Raw genomic sequence first — 11,791 nt, 5'->3', positions numbered from 1 at the left:
AGTTTCCCCTCTGGCTTTGTACACAGTAGAACATCATAGATCTAAATTTCATTATAATCTACTTAAGCACACACACTGTCTACGGACCACTTTTACTTCTTACTAAACTGTGTGTCTGTGTCTGTGTGTTCGTGTCTGTGTCTGTGTATTCATATAATCCCGCAAAGTTTTTGGTGCAGAAAAGGTCCTTTGATGAGGACCCTCAGACTGGAAGTTAGCCAAGTTTTTCTTGGCAGACTGATTGTCAAGATGTCTGAATAGTTGGCTGTAAAAGTCCTTACAATCAAATCCAGCATACAGCGCTTTAACATATTTTACTACTCCTTATTCCTTCTTACTCTTTGTCATTGGCTTCTCCTTGGGGATTGGATTGATTCCTTGAATTCTTGGGGAACCTTATGATTTGCATACTTCTATGTGACTACCTGTGTGTGTTATCTGTAGTGAGGCAGTGTATCAAAGCTGGAATGTGAGTTTCAGGTTTGCCTAAATCCTCCTCACCCCCATGACTTTTCTCTCTCTGTTTCTTTCTCCTTCTCCTCCTGCCATCACGGTAACTATTTTCTCCTCTCTTCCTCTAACTCCACATCTGTAACGGTCTACTCTTCCTCTTCTGTTTTCTTCTGAGTTGCGTGTTGAATCTTCCCTCCTCTCCCATCTCTTCCTTGCTCCTTTTTTCTCTTTCATTATTCCTGTAATTCCTCTTCATTTCTCCTGTCTTCCCTGTCACTCCATCTTCACTCTCCTCCTTCTCTTCTCTCTGCAGATCACAACAGACCTGAGACATCGATGTACAGACAGTCACACAGGGACATCAGCCTCAGCTCCCATGGCTGCTGCCATTATAGCTCTGGCCCTGGAGGCAAAGTAAGATCCACTTAACCTCATCCCTTAGCTTCATCCCTTTTGACCCTTGCTTACCTTCTAATAATCTCTTGTCGGCTGGCCTCGGAACACGTGAAGCATTTTCGCACAAATATGTCATTGTCAAGTGACGATGCATTTAAATACTTGAAAAAAAGCTGTCTTGTTTAAGTCAGCCCAGCTACATCTGTGCAGAGACATACCAAAGACATACAGGGTTGCAGAAGACTCTAGTGACAATTCACACAACTGGATTCTACAAAGACTCTCCGGCAGGACATACATGCTTACAGATCAGCCTCTTGCTTTTAGTGAACAGTACAACAAAAGAAAGTACATTAATGTAATGTACTTTTTGGATTGTGGGCGAGAGAATGTAATGGTTAGAGCATAATATTAGGGTATAGTACATTATACACCTGTATCTGCTCAGTTCAGGGTTTCAGCACTTGCACCCTCAAAGAGGTATTTAGTTGAGTTTGGTATACAATTAGGGTATTTGCACTCTTCTTTGGTAGTCGGTACTTCAGTACTTTCGGGTACTCACCTGCTTGTGGATTGTCATTACTCTTCTGCAGTGGCACCACATTGAGTTGTGAGAACTATATATAGCTGAAGTGTGTACATACAGTGTGTAACCCTGAGCTGGGACATATAATTTAATATCTCAATAGTTGGAGTATCATCTCTTCTGATACATTATCACAAATATCACTATGTTGTCTTTGGATCCTGAGACTGGGTTGTTTGCATCCTTTACTGCAGACATTTGCACTCTGAAATGTTTTGCTTTCTACCACTTTATGGTTGTTCCAGTGATGGCACTTTGGTACACAGCGTTTCATCTCAGCTGTCTGTCTCTTCGTCACATCATGACATGAGTCTTAAGGATATATTTCCCTATTCATACAAATATTGTGATGTATCGCAGATGCTTGTCTTGAGATATAGAATCACCAGTATAGTAATATTCTCACTATTTTGGGCAAATTATTGGGAAATTGATTTCAAACCTAAAACATATAAACGTTTCAAACTTGATTTTGTGGCAGAATTTCATGCTGTCTGCAACAAACAGGGCGGCCCACATCAATGTTGGGGCCAGGTGTGTTCATGCCAACCATTTCAGGGGACTAAAGTGCCAGTTTCAAAATTGCCACTTTTAAAGATGAGAAAAGTAAGAGACAGATTTTAAAAGCACTTTATTTTCAATAGTCTGTCTTGCCTTTATGTCTTCTAGATGCCCTGTTTGCTTTTTGTGTGAGACACTACAGACGCCTTCCCTGCCCCACTTTGAAACCTGTTGATGGGCTTTATTTGTGATACACTCATTAATTGGAAAGAGTGCAGGTGCAGAGATTCTGAATTGGGCTTTACCTCATCACATGTTGAGCGGCTCAGTTAGCTGAGGTCACTTCATTTAACCTGGATAATCCAATCCAAGTCCTCCCCAGAAGAAAATACTCTCGGTTACCAGGCAGTGCTGGGCCCATAAGCCTGTTTCCTCAACAAGATTATCACACACTGGTGCTTGCCTGCTTTCGTCTCGTCTGCTAGCTCTCACCTCCTCTCTGTCGTGCGTGCTGTCACAGAGATTTGTTTCTCTAGGCAAAAACAAATACTCCTATTTTCTTTTTTTTCTTTTTTTTTTACTTCTGTCCTTTCAGTCACTTTCTCACATGGATAAACATGCCTGCATGCGTGCACATGCAGGCAAAAAGGAGAGGATAAAAGAAGGAGAGGGAAAAGATTTAGACAAACCGATGGTATCTGCTCTTATCTGGTGAATGAAAGCGAGCAAACTGTGATAAACGTGTCAAGATGTCATTACGCTAGACTTCTTAAAACTCTCTGTTGTGAGGGCTTTGGAACATGTTAGTTCAGAAAACGATCCCAAGCTCTGGTCAGTGTAGATTTTTTTTCAGGTTTAAGATGGTTTAAGTCAGCACATGATTGAGGTACATTTTAGAGCTTCAGAAACTTTTATTTCTTTCCCCTTTTCCTTTTGTCCTCGGAAGTGAAGAAATGGAAAAGCGAGTGAACATGGAGACAGGAGACTTCAGTGAGGGATAAATATGAAATGAGCAAGGATAACCAACCATAAGAATGTCATCTTCTAGGAGGTTTTAATCAACCAAAGCAGGGACATATGAATGAAAGGAAAACCTTTTCCTCCATTCGTCTGCTTTAAAATTCAAGCTAGAAGGGACAGATTTGAGTGAAACATGCTGTTCATAGTTTAGTGGGTAATCTTTCATCACTGGACAAAACCAAGGTGAGATATAGATGAACTATTGAATTGTTTGAGTTTTTGCCCCTTCATTTTCCTCTTATCCTTCCCTCTTTGCTTTGCACCTGCAGATTACTCATGTCTGCTTGCGTCCATAATTACACTTAACAGAAGCACCAAGAAACCTGATTTGCTGCTGGTTTTCCACAGTAAGCGAGCAACTCCATTAATTAGTATTGGCTTGTTCATGGGAAGGCTGTTGTGGCCTAGATAACGATGCCAAAGTCACTTTTAATTAATGACCATAAAACATTTATGGAACCATAATTACACAGTGGCAGATAAGCCTATTAATATTGATCTGCTGAGCATTAACTATTCTGACTTTTCATAGGACTTATCTGTGCTACCATCCTTTTTTAATTATTTTTTTTACTTGGTATTTTATTTTCAGCTATATGGTCTATGTTTTTTAGTTTGATTCGATAAGTGTGGGGCCATTAGATCCATTAGTGAATTTGAACACAAAATTTGAACAGCCTTTTTTGTCTTAGTGACTGTTGTATTCTGGGCATCACGGTGATCTAATATTCAAGGTTCACTGCAAGCAAGGCTTCCAAACACTAGAAAGCAGTTTGTTTTAAATATAACCCTGATAACTGCAAAAAGGATGAACCAACACTCCAATAAATAAATTGAATTATTTTCCAAGGATTGATAGACAGCTAATGTGAAAAGTTTTGATATTTTCCAGTGTTGGTAGAGATCGATGGCCAGCTTTCAGCATTGTACATTCTGGTCTTACTGTGAGTAAAACGAAGATTTGAACGGTTGGAATTAAAAGACCGACTATGATTCTGACTTTGTTATGACTAATTAAAAAAGAACTTGCACTGGTCTATGATAAATAGGGCAAGTCAACAGGGACAGTCGGCCCACATTGTCTTGTAGTGTGCAAACATTTAGGAATCAAAAAGCCTTGTGTCCTTAAGATCCTCAGGATTTTCTCAAACATGTTTGGCTGACCCAGCAGTGCTACTCCACAGATGCAGATGAAATTGACAGAACATTTACAGTATAAAGTGCATATGTGAAGGATCAGGCGTTTAACTATAATCTGTGAAAGTCAGCAGGTAAATGTGGGATGCTGAGACTTCTTCCAGATGTTAAGGATTTTAAAAGTCAACTAGTGCATTTTTGTTTTAAGAGATCACAGGAAGCTGTGAAAGAACCTGCTCTTAAGCAAGTGACTCTAGAGGCAAAGGCTGTGTGTTTTGTTGCCTGTCACTCTCTTGTCTCTCTCTCACATCATACCTTCCTATCTTTTTATATTTTATAATCCAAATGTTGAGTAGAGAGCCTTAAATATTACTTTTAGGTCAACCGATTCAGAGTAGTGCAGATTCTGGAGGTCTCAGATGGCGAGGGAGTGACATGAGGGAAGGGAATGGAGCATCTGGGTGGCATATGAGATGGAAGGGAATCCCAGGAAACTTGGTGACCCACATCTTCCTGGTTTTTCCCCTTTTAATGTAGCATTTGGACATCAAAGCAGTTGCACATTGCTGCCATCTCGTATTGGATCTCACGTGAGATCTGAGAAACTAGGGACGGATAAACGGGCTTCTATGCTCTGCATCTATACTTCTCTGTAATTTTCTCTCCCAGTAAATTCCATCTACTGTATATTTCCATGTTTTACTTGCCTTCTTTTACATTTAATCTGCTTTCTTCCTTAATGCGCTTTTTTAACCCTACCCTTTTAGTTTAGTTTTTTCCCCTTTTTTTCCTTTTCATCCACCTAGCCTTTCCCATGCTCTTGAATTTACTCCCATAAGGAAGATACTGTATCTCTTTGTGTCCTAGTGTCCGTTCCCCCAGTCTCGCGGTCATTCATTTGTTTTTTCTCTCCATGCTCTGCTTTTCCTTTAACATCATAATGGATTATTCAAAACATTTTATCTCATCATCATGCCTGTATTTAAATCATTGGTGCTGCTTGACCTTGTCATTTATGCATGTGTAAAGATTTTCATATTTATTTAAAATGCATGCATATGCGTCTGTTTGAGTATGTGCATAGGAAAGTAGGTCATTTTTATCACAATTTACTTAGTTCCTGCTCAGTTATGTGTTCATCTTTTACATTACAACACATATATTAATGTGTTTGTGTGTGTTTTTTTCCCCCGATAGTCCTCTTCTAACATGGAGAGATGTTCAACACATAATTGTAAAGACCTCTAGAGCCGGACATCTCAGTGCCCCTGACTGGAAGACCAATGCTGCTGGTTACAATGGTACACATGACACTTTTCTCCATCCATCCATCCATCCATCCCACACACACACACACACACACACACAAACACACACATGTACAGTACATACAATGCAACTGTTCCATTTAAGAATCATAGTGGGATTAAGTGTGTTTAAAAGGAATATTTAAAACACAGATATATCTTTATGCAGTATTTTGACTCTTGAATTTTTCTCCAATTAGAAGAGGGATAATAAGTAGTTTCCAAAAATGTTTACCACCAGCTGCCATCTGTCAGGGTCCATGTGGCGGTTGCTGTTTTATAACTTTGTGAATGCGTGTTTAATTGTATATGCATACCTGCGTGTGTGTTCGTGCGTGCGTGCGTGCATGCGTGTGTTTATGAGAGAGAGAAACCAACACAGTGAGAGCTAGGGGTCAGCCAGGCTGCAGGCCCAGTGTGCCTGGAGATTTTCCAAGTGTTTTTTCAAAGAGGAACTAAAGAGAAACAGAACATGGAAGGCGCAGGAGGGGTGGGAGGAATTCATATTTGTGCTGCTGTACCCATACGTTTAGTGGTTTCCAAACTTCCTTTTTCATTTTTACACTACCTTAAATGTCCGCAGAAATTTTCAGTAAAGAATACTTGTTAAAGCAATTGATTCTCAGAATTTTTGCTTTTGTCATTCAACTTTTTTATTTAAAGAAAAGTAAGTTCTACATGTTGCTCTTAAGTTTGTGTACATGCCAGTGATCAAGAAAGAAAAATTCATCATTACATTACAAAAGCACCCACACTCTCTCCCATCACAGTTCTTCTTTACCGGTTCTGGATCGGTAGGGAACTTAAGAATCCAAAAAATAAGAAGTGGGAGTGATAACTACAAAAATGAAAATAGAATAAATAAAATAGGTAAGTATACAGCAGCAGTAAGTAAAATGGACAATAACAGTTGTAAAATAGATACCATCTGCTCCATATGTACCTTTCCTCATTCATAACTTTTCCTGCAAATAATATCCTATAGTGGGGTGATAATAACTGCGATGGCAAAATTTACAACACAAAAGGTAATAATTGTAGATTAAGTAAGATAGTTTGCTGTATACATGTATAACTCTCTATTTGTTGAAACAAAAGAAAAACTGAACTAGATGAGTGAAGTTAAAAACTAGGGGGATTTACCACATTACACAGAATCTTGCCTCAAAGTTGTTATAAATTTTATCCAGGTTTTCCAGTAACTCTCCACCTTATCTTGTTCAAGCCTGAGAATGAATGTTAGCTTATCCATTATAAAAATATTCGGAACCACTTTGATCCAGTCCTCGACTGTAGGAGAATCTTTTACCAACCATTTCCTAATGATTGCTTTCTTACTCGCTAGTAATAGGATATTATGCATATATTTGTTTTCAGGCCCCATCACAGTGTCCTGTCTTAATCCCAGACATAAAGTCACAAACTCTGATGAAATCAGTATTTTCATGATTTTCTCCATGGTCAATTTAATTTTTTTCCAATATTTTGTAATGACTGGGCAGTCCCAAAACACATGAAAACCTGTTGCCTTATTCTCGCCACAGGATCTCCAACAGGATGTACTTGCTCCCAGAGAAATCCTTTGAGCTGGAACTCTAAAAAACTTAACTATACTCTTCCACCCAAATTCACTCCGGAACAGAGCAGATGTACTTTTCCACTGTAAAGTTATTTTCCCCCACATTTTCATCTGCATCACGATGTTACTCTCCTTCACCTATTTCTACTTTATATATGCAGTATCATTGCCCTCTACCTCTTGTAACCCTTTATATATCTTTATATTGTCTGACCTGTAGTCAAGTAGAAATATCTTCACCATACTCAAATTAGTCTGTTTCAATTCTTGCTTTCTCGTTATTTTCTCTAGGTAATGTCTAAGTTGCAAAAATCTATAAAAATCCAGACTGGTTAAACCGAATCAATTTTTAAGATCCTGAAATTGTCGCAGCGTGCCCCCCCCCCCTCGTAGAGGTCTTTTTTTTTTCACCCTTTTATAGGCCCATTGTTTTAAATCTTGCATCCTTCTGTTCCATTGGTGAGATCTGAGACATAGCCTATCCATCTTATGATCCAGTATGGTTCTTTGGCCTTGTTTTTGTTGACTACCTTATGCCAAATTTTAATTGACATTTTATTAATGGATCAGAATTTTTGCTTTTTTGGGACACATTTTGACTCTGAAATAACGTAGACAACAGTCTTGCAAAATCTTCCTCAGGAGTTTGAACAATCTTAAAAAAAAACAACCTCATTGGTATCTTAAAAAACTCACTGGTATGAGAAACAGAGTCAGCATTGGAGTGGTTTGATCAGTTGTGATTTATCACTGTTTCCTACAGTCAGCCACCTATATGGCTTTGGTCTAATGGATGCTGAGGCGATGGTGAAAGAGGCGGAGCGATGGAAGCAAGTCCCTTCACAACATGTCTGTGTAGAGAGCGCAGACCGACAAATAAGGTAGAACACACACACACACACATGCACGCACACACACACATCACATTGTAAGTGCTCCCATGTGACCAGACTACTCGTTGAGCACACTATTGAGTAGGAAATATGTTGCATTCACATAAAAAAACTTTTAAACCAAGTGTCCTTTAGGATTTCAATATACAGTACATGGCCAAATGATGTAGACATGCAGACATTATACCAATATGTCATTGTTAAACCTCATTGTGGAGGCATGTCAAGTTCTTCAACACCATGGAAAACCATTTCGTCATGGTCCTCACTTTGTTGGACAGGGACTTCCCAAAACTGTTGCCACACACTTGGCACTCTATTGTCTAAAATATCATTGTAATCTGGAACATTAGGATTTTCTCTTAATTAGACCTAAAGGGTCCAAACCAATCAGCATATGGACAAAATAATTCTGGAAATCTATTGCTGTGCCACAATAATGGATGACCATTTTCTAGTTAAACGGCTATATTCATTGTAGTTGACTATCTATGTTTATGGTGGATTGCCAGATAAGTGTACAACAACACACATTATATGACAAAACATTGTTCTCTCCTTTTTTGGTTTCCCTGGTGCTTTATGCACCAGCACGTGTTTAATAGGGTGGTTGTGTGCAAGCTGTACCTTGATAGGGGCCAAGCATTAGTTCTGGCAGGGTGGTTCTCACATAAGACCTTTACTACGCACGTACACACACACACACACACACACACACACACACATATATATATATATATACACACATACACACACACACACTCTCACACACACACACTCACACACACTCGGAGTGAGCCCGTGCTTCACAGCTTGTTATTCTAGATGCAGCTGGAAGCCTGAGCACTGTTCTGTGTTAGGCTGCCTGAACTTGGGCCCTGAACGGGTTTGCTTTCAGTTGAAGGCTCGGTGGCCAGCGACTGCAGCATTATCAGTGTCATTCTGTCTGTTCTGCTCCAGTGCACAAGTCGGTCCATATGAGGCTTATTTCAGCTGTGTCAGAGGCAGTCATGCTCAGACCTTCATACTCATTTAACATGTGTTGGCTCATGGAGAGATTACCACTGTTGTTGCATGAAAGAAATAAAAGCAATCCTGTCATTTAAGCCTCCTTGTTCTATGTGTAGTGTATTTATGAGTAGCCTTAGATATGTGTTAATTGGTCAGTCACACATTTTTCTAGTAACTGGGATCCTAGGCATTGTTTATAAACAGAATTACCCTTCGTCCATCCAGCCAAATGACAGGCTTGAAAAGAATTAAGTAAAAGTATGCAAAACACAAGGCTTTGCTTTGTTTTTGAAACAAAAGCAAAAAAAGTCAATACATTTTTAATGTGTAACACAGTACGAAACTGTCCTAAAAGCATGAAATATTATTTTATGTTAACAAATCCCTTTATTGAGTTAAACGTTATGTATAAATGTCTCTGTGCGCCCTTTCATCATGAACGTACGTTTTTTTGGTTTGTTTTTTATAGATTTTGTTAATGCGTTTTGGTGGAAGTTCTATTCTATGACTTTCTTCCTGTTTTGGTACATATACAGATGTGACAAATGACATATACTGTATGTGCGTTTGTGTTCTGTGCTTCTAACTTGCTACATGAGTGCAGCCGTTACCTCATTGCTGTGTTCCCACACACCCTCTGGCTGGCCCCTCTGACTCTGTTTGGTAATGTCTTTCTGCAATTGCTTGCTTCACTCCACTTTGAGCACGCACTAGGAAAGCTGCCTGATCTGTGTGCAATCAGGCTGGTGGTAATCAGCTGTGCATCTGCTCTGCTCGGTCCCATGCGTATGGTTCAGTTATCTGTGTTGTGTCATGGAGAAGCCAGAGTTGTGATATCAGCCTTACACTCCCCAGCCATTACTGCTTTCCACTTTCCAAACAGTCATGGACTATTTAAGAAAGAGACGATTTTCTCTGTTATTCATTCCATCATGTCTGCATCATGTCTTGTGTATTTCTCTGTTTTCAGTAGTTATAATGTTAATTGTTTCACTATTATTGCCTTAATAATTATGTAAATGATGGAGTCAAAGGACAAATGGACAAAAAGTTTACCCGCTGGTATTTTGGATAAACAAATCAAAACGCAGTGGTTTAAATAAAAATAAACCACTTTGACTCCTTTCAAACTAATAACTAAATCACTTTGAATTGCCTTGTTGCTGAAATGTGCTATACAAATAAAGCTGCCCTGCCATGCCTAATGTGCTGATTTAATTGATACAGGTGATTTTTTTCTCACCAATGTTAGTAGTTTAAAATATACAAATGTACAATGCATTTATAATTTCAGACGATTACATTTCCACTAAACGTTTGAGAAAACAATTAGCAGAATGATTAAAGCATATGTTTGTCTGCAATTGAAATCTGTGTGGTTTTCGAAAGGCATTTAATCTATGAGCTAGGTCTGAGTAATATGTTGCATAATATAAATGAGTTATATGTTTCATTGCACAGCTAAAGGCAATCTTTACCAGCCAATAATTGTCTTGGAATGATTTTCATGTAAATGATAAACACCTGGGGTCTCATTTATAAACATGTTGTATGTACAAAACGGGGCTGAAAATGTGCGTACGCCACTTCCTACGCAAGGGTTGGGATTTATAAAAAAAACATGGAGAGAATAGAGAGAACTTGACGGGAGAATGTTCGGTCCTCCACGCAAACTCGGACCCATGCATACGCACGTTTGCGAGACAGTGGGAATGGCGACGCAGAGGGCGTGGTGGCACACTGGTTTCAGACTGCAGAAAGTTAATGTGGGAATAATGATTACTCTTAATAGTTTCAAGTATTGATCCAGCACACGTGTTTTTTGTTTTTTTATCGGTCCGAACTTTAATATTGTTCGTGATAACTTGTATGAAGAAAAGTGTTTGCCGTTTACACTTTTGTCTTCAAATTGTATCTCTGGGTGGGGGATATAGCTCATGGTGTGCTTTTGGCAAGGTGTTACCAATCACAAACCTTTGTGAACAAAATACTGTGGATATACCTGTAGGTCTGGTTTATATCAAAGCTGTCCCCGGGTGCCGTAATGCCTGTGTAGTCAGTTTTCCTTACACTGTGCGAGAACCAAAATTATAATTCAATTTGCAGCAATTCCCGAGCGTCTGAGACATTTTCTTTTGCTTTTTCTCCGCCAGAGTCACGAAAAGAACAACTGCCAGGGTCATTAACTTACTTATCAGCATTCACGAGGTGCTTTGCAGTAACTATTCATGGTTAAAAATGTATGTACAGAGGCTGATTCACGCACACACACTTGTAGTTAAACTGCGATTTATAAAAGGAACATTGTTTACAGACGGTTTTATAAATTTGAATTGTTTTTTGCGTACGCCATTTTTGGCTTTTGGACGTACGTACACTTTTAGTAAGGATCCTACGCACATTTATAAATGAGAGAGAGAATTTAGACATAATTGTCTTTCAGCCCTCTACCCTACGCAAAAATAATTATAGTAATCCTTTAATATGTTATATAGCTAGCAAGTGTAATTTACCAGCTCAGTTTTATTTTCCAGAAAGTAAACCCTACATGTAATTCAGTGATGCAGTGAGTTAATGTGTTGATTTGGCTCATGTGTTCACTGTTGTGCAGCAGCTACGTATAACTCCTTAAAAGCCTGGCTCTGGAAAGATAGTGTTCATTGTCTCTTGTACTGGATCGGTCCATGTTTAGCTGTTTTTGTCATTGTACTGCTATAATATTATACCACAGATGCTATTCAAGGGGTCATTAGATGTTTGTGTTGGTGGTTCAGTGAGCTGTTGCTTAGCTGTGTGTAGTGGACTGAACAAAAAAGGTTCTTTGTCTTTCATATCATGCTTCTGTGTTTCTTTGGCTGGTTGAGGTTTGGGAAATGGAAACCTGAATATAGACTTTTGTGCATGTTTT

At 39.0% G+C, this 11,791-nt stretch overlaps 1 protein-coding gene across 3 annotated transcripts in view; it reads left to right on the top strand.

Moving 5' to 3' along the window:
• The window catches only part of pcsk5b (proprotein convertase subtilisin/kexin type 5b), a 73,756-nt gene that overhangs the window by 26,157 nt on the left and 35,808 nt on the right, over positions 1-11,791 (top strand). For all 3 annotated transcript variants that reach the window (XM_032516303.1, XM_032516305.1, XM_032516304.1), the window contains exons 9-11: positions 767-867; positions 5,291-5,394; positions 7,743-7,860. In XM_032516303.1, coding sequence (XP_032372194.1) covers positions 767-867; positions 5,291-5,394; positions 7,743-7,860 — 323 coding nt within the window. The remainder of the gene's footprint in view (positions 1-766; positions 868-5,290; positions 5,395-7,742; positions 7,861-11,791) is intronic.

This window comes from Etheostoma spectabile, chromosome 5, assembly GCF_008692095.1.
Source record: "Etheostoma spectabile isolate EspeVRDwgs_2016 chromosome 5, UIUC_Espe_1.0, whole genome shotgun sequence".
NCBI classification, from domain to species: Eukaryota; Metazoa; Chordata; class Actinopteri; order Perciformes; family Percidae; genus Etheostoma; species Etheostoma spectabile.
This window is presented reverse-complemented; position numbering and strand designations above follow the sequence as displayed.